Below are 15,362 nucleotides of genomic sequence, written 5' to 3' on the forward strand. Positions count from 1 at the left end.
AGTCATCGAGAGCACTTGCCGAGCGGGGTATGCAGAATCTTGTTCGTTACCAAATACGGTTCATGAAGTCATTACAAATAATCTAATCCTCGCTCTTCAGCAATGAAGCCTATGCGAATCTGTTCTGCGCCGAAAGATATGCGCCTAGAAAATGCTCAAGTACTAGATGCTTCGCGAAGAACAATGAAACCACCAAACGCAACTCCAAAAGTATCGTACAAGACCCCAACCAAAACCATATGCAAAACGCTATGCGAAACCCAATATGTAATTGCGAAACGTGCGCCAATTCCATTCCCAAATGTCCTTGTCCCCACAACTCCATGCTTATATGTTCTCATCATCGTATGCACCACTATTTGCCGTCGTCGACAGCAGTATCTGCTCGTTTGCGCTGGATAACGCCAAGGAACAGCAGGCGCTCCCATACATCGTCCTTGACGAGCACGCGCGTTTTGTCGAACGGCAGCCCGTCGAGCTCCCTCAAGCTCCTGCATAGATTGGCAAGCATCATCTCGGTGACCCGCCGCCTAATGCGGGTTTCGTAGTCCAGTCGCTGGAGGTGTTGCACATCTGCTTCAACTTCCCCCTCAGGTAGAACGAAGCGGTTCGTGAGCTGCTCGTCGGAGGGTTTCTGCCTGAGAGACATGACCCGGTTTTCACATGTCGGAGCGTAGAAGCGAAGCGTGAGCGGGTTGTCTCGCCAGTCTAGCTTCGAGAGTGTAGCCAGCTTGCCCAAGACCATTGCGTTGGCACGTAGGCGCTCGAGCTTGTTGCCTGCCAGGAGAAGCTCACTTAATCGCTTGATGTTGAGGAGTGGCCGAAGATCTGTCAAAGAGTTGAAGTTGAGGTTGATAGATCGAATGTTCGGCGTAAGCTGACCGAAGTTATCTGGTAGTTCCTTTAGGCCCATGGAAGCCAATTCTAGGCGCTGAAGACTCAGTAGATGTTGCGAGATCTGAAGGCCGTACGTCGGATTGAGCGAGAGATACAGGTTGCGGACTTCTGTATTCCTGACAAGATTGCTCGCACACATCTCCATGTCCGACTCCGAGTTGAGGATCTGTTCGCGAGCGGAGAATGTGCGTAGATGTCGAAGATGTTCTAGGCCAGATACTTGGGTCAAACAGTTGCCATCAACATAGAGAGACTCGAGCTTAGGGAAGTACTGATCAACATCAAGCATCGTGGTTCCGTTCCGGCAGATACGGATAGACCGTAGGAATCTGCAAGGCTTGAAAGCCGTGTCGATAAGTGGAAACTCCTCTATCTCATTGTCGTCTGCGTATCGTTAGTAATGTCCTAGCAAACGTAGCAACCGAAAAACATACCAAGGTTGAGATGCTGGAGCTGGGGCAAGCAGTGCAGGTTCCGTACTTCAAGCAAGTGGTTCTTCCTCAAATCCAGATCAGTGAGAGATTTCCTGTCGAACAGATTAGCAAACAATGATGAGATGGAGTCTCTAATCGGACTCACAGATTTGTTCGGCTGAAGTCAACCGTGTCGATCTCGTTGCCGCGAACGCTTAATTCCATCAGGCCATCGAGATGTAGAATGCCTTGAAGAGATCTGATCTTGTTGTTGTCCGCCTTCAGAATTCGGAGATGCACCAATTCAGCGAGGCCGTCCAATCTGTCGATATCATTACCGGATATGTCAAGGTGTTGTAGGTTGACGAGGGTCGTCCAAGAGGTAAGTCCATTCAGACAGTTGTTCTGTGCTTGCAGTCGACGCATGGAGTAAGGAATACCCTCAACCTGATTGATCTTATTGTCTGAAACATCGAGCTCCTCGAGGTGGTAGCAGAGCTCATCTAGACGGTGCAAGCTGTTAAGGTCCTTTTTGTGGAGATTGACAGTACGAAGATCTTCCCAATAAGGCTCATCGGGCTCGACATCCTGTAGTGCCTTCACAAGCTCAGCAGTGCCTTGTGCATAACGATCTTCTAGAGCTTTAGAAAACCGGCTACCGTTATGTTTCACCACAACTCGATCTGGGAGATCGAACTCATCGATCTGGTTGAGAGTAAACTCAGGTAGGTCACTGAGCATGAATGTGACATCCTTTACAGGTGATGATGGTGCAGTCACAAGCGTATCCCGTCGTCCATGGCGAAGAGAGGGCGCAGAGACGTTCATCGATAACTCCATCCGATAATTCTTCGACGGGGCATCATCCAAAATCGACAAGTCACCATCTCCGTTGAAGACGGGCAGACGACTGGGTCGTCCATGCGACATGGTACGGGTACCGTTTGTCTGTCCCCAAGCTGGTTGCTTCTTATCTGACATCTGCTGAGCACTGGAGGGTCCCCATTGTTGGCGGCGTTGCTTCTGAGCATTTTCGGGTTGAGGTTCGCGTGCTGGATCCTCGCGCTCAGCGATCGAGATAGTAACGTTTCGTACTCGCGGACGTTGCACACTTGCAGGAGCGTGGTCCCTCCCTTCGAAATACTGAATCTCATGTTCGACGCCATCTTCTTCTGATTCTGGAATGGCATACGTTGTAGGCGCATGAGGCATCTTGTGTGTGCTGTATATCCGCGGGGCTTGAGTGCTCCACGATGTAGCTCGTGTGTCAGTTTTGGGGAAGCTCCAGCCAAAGTTCGAGGCCTTGGAAGGTGCCGAGCTTGTTTCCGTGTATGCGACACCCTTGCCTTCACGGGTCACTGGACGCGAGTCTTCGTCGTCGTCTGGCTTCTCTGTATCTTCGAGGATGGTTTCTGCTGTAGGCTGGAGGCGGACTGGAGAGCCTGTTCTAGTATCTAGCTCAGTCGTATCTTCTACTGTCAGATCAGGAATGTTGCCGAAAGGATCATCTTCGCTAGCATTCATGGCGCTTGGTTCTTCCGCTTGTAGCTGGTGCTGCCTGGACGGGTTCTTCTGGCGGACCCAAATGTTCTTGTCGCGATCAAAGCTCATGCCTGCGACTTGCTGAGGGATAAGATGCGCCACCGCTTCGGGAGCTAGCGTCGCGACACATTCCGAACGACGTGATGCGTTTGTGACAATTGTGTTTCCGAAAGATGAAGCTGTCGATAGGAGTGTGGCGTTTCCACGAGGCGCAGAACTAGGGCGATGGTCCTCGTCATCCTCGGTCTGGTGCCTGTTTGGGTTGTCCGTGATCCGAATATCATCCTGCTCAACCACCACACTCTCTCCTTCTGGTGTTGCAGATCCTCTCAGGCGTGATACTCGAATAGAGTTGACCGAAGAGTTCAAGAAAGTATCGTTCTCGTTTTCTTGGTATTTGCGGAGGTGATTCTCGATTCTTGCATCTATGTCTCGCTTATTCGCGTCCTGCCAGGATGACTGTCGTCCTTCCTTGCTCGGGGGCCTTTCAAACGTTAACATACTGGAAGGATGGTCGTTGACTTCTTCGAGCAGCTGAGTCTCGGCTTCCGTTTCTTCGAGGCTGCCCAAACCACTAGTTGGTCGACCCTTGGTGCGGATAAAGTCCATGATTTTGAGCGCTTCATCCAGGAAATCTTGCGTGGTTACAGATCGTTTGCGAGTCTTATCGCGCGCGCCAGGTTGCCTCCTCAAAGTGAAAGCTGCGACCTGGTTGGCGACTGCCTTTGCATGTTCTCGTTCTGTATCAGTATCTGACATGATAGATGAATCTAGGTGTTCCTGAATTGTGTTGAGCTTTGGTGAAGCTTGGATGAAAGCTTCTGTAGCTTCCATGATCTCTGCTTGTATCTCCTCTCGCCTTCGTTGACTAGGCGTAGGGTTGCGTGGTCTCAATATGTGCCGTCGGGCTAGCGTCTCTGAGTCGGCAATGTTCGTCGAGGGATCTAGACTGCCGTCCTTTTGCGTACGTCCAACAACCGCCTGGATGGCTGCATGCGAACGCTGTATTGTGCCTGCTTCAGCATCACTCGGTATATCTTTGTTCTCTTCATCTTCATCTGCTGCAGTGATTGTCCTTCTACGCTTGGGAGTAGGGTTCTTGAACGGCGATGTCGGACCTCTCTTCCCTTCAGCATACTCGTGAACAACTTCTGAAAAATCTTCTTCTGGAAATGCCTCCGTCTTTTCCTCAGAGACCTTCCGGTGTGGTACAAACTTTGGCCGACTGACATTCCGACTGACATTTCTTATTGGGTTCGCTGCCTGGCTAGATACACGTCTACGAGCTTTTGAAGGCTGGCGTCGGACTGGTGATTCGTCAAGCTGGAACTTGAAAGGTTGGCGGCTGCCAGGAGGCGCAACATCTGTAGAGGGTGACTCGTCGGGGGCGCTATCGTTTTGCGCATCGTAATCATCATCGGATGTTATTGCAGAGTAGTCACCAGAGAATTCGTGCTGATTTAGCTGGCCTTGGCCGAAAGACGGAAGTCTGAATGGCAGTTCCGACTGACTTTGATCGAGGTTCTGCATGCTCCTTTCTTCTACCGATGTCAGCCTCGATTGCTTCGGCGCCGCCTTGCTTGACTCTGCCGTGCCCTCTTTGACACTAGAAGCTTTCTCAGATTTGTACTCAAGCTGACTAAGTCGCCTCTGTATACGGTTACTTGTGAAGGTGTCATGCGCATCGAAGAGCTTCAACGGACTTCCAGAGCCTTTTGCTCGGTCTGGACTCAAGAATTGTTCGCGTCGACGATGTGGTGTAGATGGGTTGGTGACCAATGCTGGAGGAGGCGAAGGGTGTTTCGTGGTTGTACTCGACTGAGCTGTGACGGCACGACTGCTGGATGGTCGCGACCCAGCTATCCTTTCTGGCGACGGGCTGAGAGGCTTGCGATGGAAAGATCCGTCCCTAGAATATCCACCTCTTCGAAACTCTACATTCCGGTTCATGTCCGCCATATCTGGAGTGCCAGCAGGAAGGCCTTCTGGTAGCGACTCGTCTTGCAGTCTGGCAAAAGATGAGTCCTCGCGGCTATAACCCAGTGCGCTTTCTTCTTGCTCGGACTGAAAATGGTCTGGGGGCGGCGATCCGATCTGGCGTAACCGGTTGGCAAGTTCGGATCCTCTGAAGTTGGGGGCAGGGTTGGCAGCCTGGCTAGTCTTCATGTTCCCGGTCATGGTAAGATAGACAGGGCTGAAGTTTTCGTTCTCGTACTCTATCTGGCCGCTCACAGTCCGTACCGGGTCGCTTGGCGGCGGCATAAGATTTTGAGAGCATTCCGATGGCTCTTCTTCGTGTGTTGTTTCATTGTGGGAGGGCTCCTCTAGTTCTGTTTGTTGTTGTTGCTCATCTAGTGTGGCATCGTGGTCTTGTTCCTTTTGTTGCGCGTTCCGTCGCGTGGCTGGCCATGGTGGTGGACTCGAAGGTAACGGAACGGCAGAAAGACCCTTCAGCAGCCCAAGTCTGCGCTTTGGTTGCGCAGAGTCGTCTGATGCACCTCCGGCCGGTGGTTGGAAGATGTTCTCAAGACCTGTGGGGCCAAACAAGTCGGTCTGGCCGCCGTAGCCTACTTCGCCATTGACGAGCCTGCGCCTCCACTCGGGCGTGTCATGGGATCCTGGCTCTTTTGTGGGTGATCTCGCGACCGTGTTGTGTGCGACTGTTCCATAGTGAATGCCGGAGCCTTGCGAGATGGAAAAAGACGAGTACGAGGCGCGACGTGGGGGCTCAATGTGTGACGCGTTGGGCGATGACGGGGCGGGCGGGGCGTTGATGTCGCTGTAGCTGCGCTCGAGGAGGGCGCTCCTCTGCTTTGGCGGCCGAAGCTCTTTGCCGATGCTGCGCACTTGGATCTCGGAGAAGGAGCCTGAGGACTGTCGCATGCGGGGAAGACGACTGCGGGCCTTTGCCGCGCTCTGGGGAGTCACGGCCGGGCTTTGGACATTGCGTGCGATTGTGGCTGGTGATTCCTGGGGCCATTCTTCGGAGAGCCCTTCAAAGTAGCTGGGCTGTGGTGGGTTTTTGGCCATGGTGGTGGTTGTGGTGGTTGTCTCGGCCGGTGCCGCGTTGGCCGTGTTGATGTCTCAAGTTTGGGCGCTGGAAAATGAAGCGGTGAGGAGGAAACTTGCTGGCTGGCGCCGACGCGTCAAAATAATGCTGCTATCTTAGCGCAAACGGCATATTGCTTCTGCGGCTTTCTCAATGGCGGGCGCAACGTCCAAGAACGCGTCGACGAGTCGTGCTGACTTGTTATCGGGTGTATATCGATATACTAGCGAGCATCTATGACATCTGATGCCGGATGCACGGCCTATCCCCGCGTGCGCTAAGGAGTCGTTCCCACAGCAACCACATACGATCTCCCGCAAAACGCAAGACGACAATGCGCCGACGATGACTATCCCGTCAATCAAGAGAACTAGACCGTCCCGAGAAAACGGCTATTCCATCTCTGAGACGGTAGCAGATCTTGTCTTGGCGGATTCATTCGCTTGTCTCCCGAGCTTGTTTGTTGAGCTTGGTCCTCCCTTCACGCCGCCGTGGCAGCTACGACACAGACGCCGAACGACGATGCGACTCGACCCGACCCCACCTTATTTTTACATCATCACTGCTGCTACCCATAGAACATTGTCACATGCTGGACTCTAGTTAGAGCTGCATTGTGTCGAGGACAAGCTTCTCGTCACGATTGCCCATAAACATGCCGCTCTATTTACACCCTCACCTGAAGCGGGGACTGGACTTTGATGGTTTCCATGTCGACCCAGAAGACCTCCTCGAAGAACCACTCGCAGAATACGAGGACGCTGAGCACCGGGCAGCGAAGCGACGAAGAATCGAAGCGATTGCATCCCGATATCTGCGTGGCCGAGCACCCGTCATTGTCACAGCAGGGCTAAGAGGACCCTTCAACAATGACTGGAAGAACCCATGGGCAAAACCCATAGTAGAAAAAAAGAAGAAGAAGATATCACACAAGAGCAACAAGGCCGCTGTTGGTCGAAGAGACGCAATTGGGCATAGGAGCAGCGCAAGGGTGAGGAGGAGCACTGAAAGCGTTGTCGTCGAAGAATCCGCGCCGCCCCAGACAGAGTCGCCAGAAACATCCAGGGCTGCCAAGGACGACCTCGACCGCCGCGAACACGACGATAGCCTCGACGAAATCGAAGTCCCGCCCGCGACAGCGCCCTTACCCGACGACGACGACGAAGAAGATGTACCCGAAACGATAGAATCCGTGAGCATATCCACGGCTAGATGCATACAAAGTCGCTCTCCCATGACAAACCCATTCTGGTTGCGTCGCCCTGACTCCGCCAGAGTCGACATGCGCAAAGCCACAAACCGGAACACGGACACGTCTCCAACACGATCACGATCGCGAAATAGCGCCTCACAAACACAAACGTTATCAGAATTGCGGCTCAGTCTCCCAAAAGCACCTATTCAGGCTCAGACATCGGCACTTGGAGCATTGGAGCAAGAGGAATGGGCATCAAGCGCGTCGGCTTCCATGATGATATCCTCACCTACCAGGGGTGCCGATACGGAAGTTCAGGCACAAGTCCTAACCGCTGCAGACTCAGTAACCGAGGCAGGTGATACTCCGGCTCTGACCATAGCAACACCTCACAGCAGTCAGTCGGGACAACGGTCACAGCGGACAGTACCGATCATTACTTCTTCGATAGGAAGTCAAGGAAGACGTACAAGAGATGATGTACAGCAGTCTGCGGGCCGATCTATCAACTCAACATCAGCCTCGAACCCAAGAGAACCGCCACGACGCTCCAGTCACCAAGATACACATAATGCGTCCACGCCCAGGCCAGTTTCTAGAAAATCGAAACTGAGGCCGAGAGCAGTCAACTTCGACTCATCGCCAGAGAAAGCTCCCTCAGTCAGAGAACCAGTTGCTGACAAGACTGCTACCCAGGATGAAGCCAAGAATGAGCTGCAGGAGGTCTGTACAGAGGAAGTTACCGTCGAAGTGCAAGCATCTCCGCAGGTGGAAGGACATGTTACTGTGGTCCAGGATGAGAATTCGGATTTCCGCACAAGTCGAGGCAGTCATAATTCTGACTGGTCTACACAAGCCGCATTGCTGCGAGCTCAGCTTGAGTTCCAGCAAAGCACTTTCCCCATAGTATCGCCTGAGGTCCTTCGATTGGATTCACAACCCTCACTTCGAGATACACCCCGTCCGTATTTGGCCGCTCCCATCGCAGCAACTACACCCCATTCTGGCTTCACGGTCCAGCGAGACGAACCGCTGGCACCCGAGACTGTACTGCAGGCTCCACCCATCAGTACGCAGGACCTCTTTGGCGCAGCGTCACCATTCGCGTTCAGCACAGTGAAGAAGAAGCCTGAAGAATCACAACGAAGCAATCTGCGGTTCGCTCTCAGTCCTAGTGATGGGGTACTGAAAGCTGACGCAATCGCTAAGAGCCCCACTCCTGGTACCGACCGAATTCCATTGAAGGATAAGAACAACATCACATCGATCTGGAGCTTCACTACAGACAAAGCTTCACAAGGATCTCAGGGGCTTTTAGGTGACATGTCCAAGGGGGCGTTGAAGGACATTAGATTCCCAGCACTGGACATCGACACGTCACTAGGTGACTTCGGCCCTACTGGTGATCTGGATTTTACAGATCGATTCCTTCGTAATATAGACGACACTTGAATGCTATGACAAAGAGGAAATATGATTTCGTCTCTAGGCAATGCTGTGCGGGTCAGAGCAACACGGAAGCAGCGGCATGTTCACGTCCCACCAGTGGCCTTGGTCGTCGTGGCACTCTGGTCCTGCCAGATGGAAGCATTCCTGTACCGGTATCACAGCGACGTGCAGCGATAGTCACGTAAGGATGCAGCAGGCGGTGAGAGGCCACGTTCTCGAGTGATTGGTCGTCGACGTCTGGAGCCCATGCATAGTCAATGCAAGCAAAAGACCTTGGGCAGAGCACGGATTGATATCGGCGAAAGGGGTGAGGCAATCGTGATGGGATGGTATAGCCGGTACCGCATAGTTTGGATACGGGCCTTTGTAGGGGCACGGGGAGGACGGCGCGGAGGCGAAAAGACGTCTAGCTTGTGTCACAGATGTCAAGAATTGTGCTTTTCCAATTTCCAACGAAGCTGCAAAGTGAAGCTGCAGCGCGTGACTGCAGCCTATGGTGATGGCATGTGTCGTGGGTTGAACCTTGGAAGCGTTCAACGTCGACTAGCTCAGTCCGTGAACCGTGCCGACATCGTTCATGTGGCTCCTTGTGCACGGACGCTCCTGCCTCGTCTTCACATGGACAGGCAACCACGACGTCGCAGCAATTGCCCGCGCAATTGCCGCCAAGCCCAATTGTCTTTGTCGCCAGAGGCCAAACTGCCCTCTCCACGTCCGTCTTCTGCATTGTGTAAACAAACATCGCACGGTACCGTCGCGAAACCACCAACCACTCGGGCCATCTGCACTGACGCGCTTTGTTACGCGGTGGCAGTCAGGCAGACGTCATTGGGCCGCTCGCTTGGGATAATCTTTGCGCCACTTTGGCCTTGACGCCAAACCACACAGAATTAGAACGTGGACCTTTCGCATCTCTCACTGGTGTCTCGCTCGCTAGCACCCTGGAACCACATCTGCAGCCCTCCCATCCGCCAGCGCCGCTGCTCTGCACGCTAATCTGGAAGATCCGCCCCTGCTGGCCCTCCGCTGTGTCTCCGCCGCGCCCAAACGACCGCATCCTGGCAAACGACCTGAGCGCCCACCCGGCAATATCTGCCACCCATCCTGCCACGAGGTGCCTTCCCAACGGTCGAATCAATGTCGAGCCCATGTCACCCCAGCCGGACGCCCAAGGAAATACCTCACCCCCCGCATCGGTGAGGTCGAACGCCAGCCATGGAGTTCGCACGCCGGACCCCGAGCACGACCAAGTGACGCCCAAGACCCTCTCCCAGACGGGCCGTTCACGCACGGCTCCCATTGTCCACGATAACAACAACCTTTGGAAGTCGTCAATTGACCGCCCCCAGCTGGACGAGCGCGACAGCATATTCGCGACTACCTATCTCCACACCGACAGCCCCATCTCCTCTCCGCGGGCCAGCGCACGCAATGTAGACCCCGCCAACGATGCTCCCGAACACAGTCTGTCAGAGATGGCAGCACCAGCACCTCCCCAGAGGCGATTGATGGATCCGCCCATCATTCGCAGGAAACATTCCACCCTGCCGCCATCCACTTCTTCTATCGACCACCAAGCCGTCTTGACTACCCCCTTCAACCCCCGCGCAGCCATTGCAGCTGGTGTGGGTTTCGACGCCATCCATCACAGTCCTCCGCCCTTTATGAGTCCCGTCGATTCGCCCGTACAGCACCCCAGCACCCCACCGCGTCCCGAACTCCAATACGAGGCTCTTCTCGAGAGCGAGGAGAGACGTAGGAATAGAGAATGGCGTGAGGGAAAGCCTGTTCCGTTCAAGGGCAACATGATCTCCGACCAGCCTGTCATGGACGTTGAGATGGAAAAGAAGATTGAAGCAACACTTGCCAAGACTGAGCAACCTACGTCTGCCCGCAGTCGGAAAGCAAGCCACTATCTACGCGTATTCAAGGATGGCGACCCTACCGAAGAACCGAGGAAGAAGGACAACAAGGCGAGAGAGCGTCCGTCCGTTGAGAGAACCCTGTCCACGCTTTCAGAGGAAGCCACAAACGAGACTGTTGCTCTGATCGATCAGCTCCGTCGCGCGTCAATGGCGTCCTCCGTCGTACAGTCACCTCTGGGCGGTCCAATTGAGTCATACTTTGAAGCGAAAGCCGCACCTCGCACGGAACCAGGCGCTGTCGCCACTCCCTCTGACGGAAGCACGCGACCGGATGTGAGCACTCCAGACAAGAAGCAATTCCCGCGGCGTCTTCTCGAGGACATTCGCGGCTTCGGAAACTTGACCCCTGGCGCGGACCCAAGATCATTGCTCTCACGCAGTCTTCCTACCTCGGCGGTGGAGAAGGTTCACGCACACGCACCAACGAACGGATCAGCACACTATCACGAGCCGTCCGATTACTTCCAAGTCAAAGATGGAGGCAACAGAGAACGTACACCGGGCTCGGAGGAAGACGACGAATCGGAGAAAGAGCAAATATCTTCAGCTCTATACTTCCCCCATAGGCGTCTCAAGACAAGTGAGCAACTGCCTGCAGAAACACAGAACCAAGATAGAGAGGTGAATGCTGTCGAGAAGAGGGCTTCAACTCACGAAGTTGCGGGGCCAAAGGGCTGGGCCACAGAGAAGGATGTGCAAACCCCACAAGAAGTAGAAATTTCTCTACAGTCCCAAGATACCAATCAATGCCTTCATGGTGATATCTCCACGGCGACTTCCGTAAAGAAAGACAAAGAACAACCGCTGACGTCCGCTGGCGATGCGCTTTCAGCTGAATCTGAATCTGAGTCGATTGCCGAATCTACTCAGTCACATCTTGGTTATGAATCCAGTGCGACTGATGACCTAGGAACGACGCCCACTGCGACTACGCACAAACAGGAAGTTAAAGCCGCTGCGCCACAGGTAGCTCAGCCACCCGCCCCACTGGGAGCTGTGGAGCTGAAGCCGTACGATCACCAAGTGGGCGGCCATTCCACCGTCTACCGTTTTTCAAGACGAGCAGTTTGCAAACAACTGAACAATCGTGAGAATGAGTTCTACGAAACAGTGGAGCGGCAGCACCCAGAGCTATTGGAATTCTTGCCAAGGTACGACAACTTCCCTCTGCTATCGATCAAAGCTGAGACTTCAGCAAGATATTTGCGTTCGTCCCATGTTTCAGTTAAGTCATTTGCTAACATTGCTATCTTATAGGTACATTGGTGTCTTGAACGTGACTTATCGAAAAGCACCCAAAAAGAAAAAGGGCGCCAAGGACAAAGCGAAATCTGATGCCGCGCCAACTACTTCTGCAACACAGTCAGAAAATGCTTCAAGACAGGCTTCCAAAGCTCCTGGAGATCGGGGCAAAGATGAACAACCCCGAGTAGTCAGCCACTCGCAACAAGTTGGTATGACCATTCCTCAGGTAATATTCGAGAACAATCGGCATATCATCCCAGACAACCTATTTCGTGTGCCACCACGTTCCACCACTCCAGATCCATGGATGAGGAATTCCTCGATCTTACAGCAGCAACATCGGCGAAACCAGAGTGATTACGGACATGTCTCTCAAAGTCCAACACGGCCTCCGTTGCAGCATACCAGCAGTTGGGGTGTCACGACAATCAACAGAAAATTACAAGAAGAAGTGCTTCGTCAAGTTTTCGCACCGCCACCCATCCATCATCGGTCGCGTCACCACCACCATGGGATCTCTACCCGCAAGGCTGGAAGAGATACACCACAGACTGTGGCTGGTTCTGCGCCTACCATAAGGAGAAATAGCACAGATGTATCTGGTTTGCATCCACCACTGACAGAAGAGTGCACACGAAAACAAGTTCTGAAAGCTGAAGCACACCGACATGCTTCCGACAAGAACCCCGATTCTGCCCTTTCTAGCTCGGCTGGACGACCAGAAATGAATGGCGATACTCTGAAGCCATCGCAAAACACTATTCCCCGCCGTCGTCATTCTGGAAGTGGACTTACTAGGAGACCTTTGGGAATAGATACTATCCAGAGACACAACTTGGAATACTATGAAGAGGACGGCTATGGTGGTGATGCCGAGGAGGAGGTATTTGCCATGGACGAGGATCGCAACGCCCTGACCGACGCAAAGGAACAGAACAGGGGTCGGTCTGTGCAAGTCTCCGGCACACTCAATGGCTCCGATGCTCAGAGGCCAACGGAGGGTACCATGCTGCCAGCTCCAGCTGTTCCTAATGGCACGGGTGCTCCGCTTAAGGACGAACCTTCCAACCTCGATCAGGCGCAGCACCAGCCTGACGAGCGCGTTCAACACTTCATCCTTCTTGAAGACCTTACTGCTGGCATGACAAGGCCTTGTGTCTTAGACTTGAAGATGGGTACGCGCCAGTATGGTGTGGAAGCCGATGAGAAGAAACAGCGGTCTCAACGGCGCAAGTGTCAGATGACCACCAGTGCTCAACTCGGCGTGCGAGTCTGCGGTATGCAAATTTGGAACGCCAAGACCCAGAGCTACATCTTCGAGGACAAGTACTTCGGTCGAGATCTGAAAGCAGGAAAAGAATTTCAGGACGCGCTTAAGCGCTTTTTTTGGGATGGGACGAGCTACAAAGCAGCAAACAGACACATACCCGTCATATTGGAGAAGATCAGCCAACTGGAACGCATGATACGAAAACTTCCAGGATACAGATTCTACGCGAGTAGTTTGTTGATGCTCTATGATCGTGGGGACGGTGAGTCGAAGGAGAAAGACGCAGCACCCTCTTTACCTAACGGCTTGTCGAACCCGAGCAACGAAGACGTTTCAACAATACCATCTGGACTTACATCACCAGGGCCGACAGTCGCTTCTAAACCGTCACCCAAGAAGCACGGAGAGATCAAGCTGAAAATTGTCGACTTTGCCAACTGCGTGACTGCAGAAGACCCTCTACCAGACGACTTACCTTGTCCACCTGAAAATCCCGACGGCATCGATAGAGGGTACCTCCGTGGCCTCCGATCACTACGCCTCTACTTCCAACGCATTTGGAATGACATCAACGAGGAATGGGTCGAACGAGGCGAGGGCGAGGGCATGGCGCGAAATCATCACCATGGCCCTGGTTTAGGTGAGGTTGGTGCGGGCTGGATGGATGATGCTGGTGGTGAGGATACAGGCTACGCCAGTTTCTAAAGAAGAGGAGGAACAGCAAAGCTGCCCACGCTCGACAGAAGTCGGACAGTCGATATTGATACGTCCATCCCTTTTCCCTTCCCTTCATTTCCACGTTCAGTCTATTTCACATTGTGTGCATTTTGGGTTGCAAGCATGGTGTTTTGGTGCATAATGGTAAGACAAAGGGTAATGAAATTGGCAACTCTTTTGGCATGCATCGGCGCAGCATTTTATGGGCGGTCAGAACCTCTGCGTTGTGGCTTTTAGTTTTTGAAATTTGCGGAATCTGGGGTGTTCTTGAGGCGGATTCTTTGTATATTATCATAAAGAGTAGGGTAGCGCTAGCTCATTAATACAACACTTTGAATGTCGTCATTTATTGGTCCACGCGTGTATGCGCACATGCAAACCCTTACACCCAACTATCTCAACACCTCTCAGTCAGAAGCTATCTCCCCAAAGATATCCACACCCTTTCTTCCCAACGCTGTTCCCACCCCCACAGCTCCTGACCCAACACTCCGCATCCTCTCAAATCCAGCCTTGTCCTCCACTCCGCCTGTTCCAACAATCGCGATCTCCTTCAAATCCTCGTGTTTGTCCAGCATGTTCCTGATCGTATACACGTTTCCCAGTGCAAGTGGATGCAAGGGCGCGCCTGCTAGACCACCTACACCAGATCCATTTGTTGACTTCAATGTAGGTCTGACGCCCTTATCCACCTCAGTATCTGGTACCATGAGTAGACTCGAACCCAGCGTATTGACCGCCGTTATAAAGTCCACTGGACAGCTCAGGTATACTGGTTTCATGCTCACACTTTCTTTCAATACACCGAGTAGCCCCTCAAATTGCTCCTGATACGTATACGGTGGTATCTTGATGCCCACTGCCACTCGTTCATTTTCATCTATTCCGCCTGCCTTTACTAAGCCGACATCGATCTCGACCTTGAGCGCCTCGAGATACGTCCGCAATGCAGTGAAATCGTACGCTGGCGGCGTTTTTCCGGGAATGTTGGGACAAGAGAGGTTGATTTCCATGGCAAGGCGCATTTTCACGGACTTGCCAAGTTCGTGGATCAAGTGGTAACATTTGGTTACTTCTTCTGCAGAACCCGTTATGGAGATGACGATGGGCTTGAACGTTTTTCTCCCACTGGGTGGCTCATCACCTAGACCATCGCTGATGGCTTTCACAAAACCCAGGTATTCGGAGAGTGGGATGGGTGAGTATCCTAGCGTGTTTAAACTCCCTGTCGTGCTTGCGTCGCCGCCAAGGTCCTTGTTGGGAGTGCTGGATGCGTGGGTCGAGGGATTAAAGAACGCGAATTGATGATGTCCAGAGTCGTGAGGGAAACCTCCGATCAGCGAGGTGCGAGTGGTGATAGCGCCTGTGTGAGGACAGTTGTAGAGCTCTTGAAGCTGATCGAGAGTTGTACACCAGGGGTTTGCGGAATTGAGAAGGGGCGGATCAATGGTTAGAGGGGCCATCTTAGAGTTTGTGTCGGATTATCGCTGTTGAGCTTGATTGTCGTGTCATGAAGTACCTAGGTAATGTATCACGGGACTGGGCGGTCGCGGCCCGGCCCAGTTGTGGAAGTGGGGTGGGCCGATAAGCTTTGCATTGTCGGCTTCATATCTTCAGATAGCACCACATACAAGAGAAAACGTAAACAGGTATAGAAATA

The 15,362-nt window shown here is 53.0% G+C and overlaps 4 protein-coding genes across 4 annotated transcripts; 2 read left to right on the forward strand and 2 right to left on the reverse strand.

The window, feature by feature from the left end:
- Positions 1–355: 355 nt before the first annotated feature.
- Positions 356–5,882, reverse strand: J4E82_009108 (uncharacterized protein; the record flags this gene model as incomplete). The annotated part of the gene is made up of 3 exons (XM_051735336.1): positions 356–1,281; positions 1,332–1,423; positions 1,477–5,882. The coding sequence occupies 3 exons, from the start codon at positions 5,880–5,882 to the stop codon at positions 356–358; spliced, it is 5,424 nt and encodes a 1,807-aa protein (XP_051584926.1).
- Positions 5,883–6,556: 674 nt separating this feature from the next.
- On the forward strand, positions 6,557–8,548 carry J4E82_009109 (uncharacterized protein; the record flags this gene model as incomplete). The annotated part of the gene is made up of 1 exon (XM_051735337.1): positions 6,557–8,548. One exon carries the CDS (start codon positions 6,557–6,559, stop codon positions 8,546–8,548), a length of 1,992 nt encoding a protein of 663 aa, XP_051584927.1.
- A 1,145-nt stretch (positions 8,549–9,693) lies between these two features.
- J4E82_009110 (uncharacterized protein) lies at positions 9,694–13,690 on the forward strand (the record flags this gene model as incomplete). The annotated part of the gene is made up of 2 exons (XM_051735338.1): positions 9,694–11,621; positions 11,728–13,690. The coding sequence occupies 2 exons, from the start codon at positions 9,694–9,696 to the stop codon at positions 13,688–13,690; spliced, it is 3,891 nt and encodes a 1,296-aa protein (XP_051584928.1).
- A 419-nt stretch (positions 13,691–14,109) lies between these two features.
- On the reverse strand, positions 14,110–15,165 carry J4E82_009111 (uncharacterized protein; the record flags this gene model as incomplete). The annotated part of the gene is made up of 1 exon (XM_051735339.1): positions 14,110–15,165. One exon carries the CDS (start codon positions 15,163–15,165, stop codon positions 14,110–14,112), a length of 1,056 nt encoding a protein of 351 aa, XP_051584929.1.
- Positions 15,166–15,362: the final 197 nt, after the last annotated feature.

The sequence above is a fragment of the Alternaria postmessia genome, assembly GCF_024291825.1.
Source record: "Alternaria postmessia strain BMP 2775 chromosome Unknown scaffold_82, whole genome shotgun sequence".
Classification (NCBI taxonomy): domain Eukaryota; kingdom Fungi; phylum Ascomycota; class Dothideomycetes; order Pleosporales; family Pleosporaceae; genus Alternaria; species Alternaria postmessia.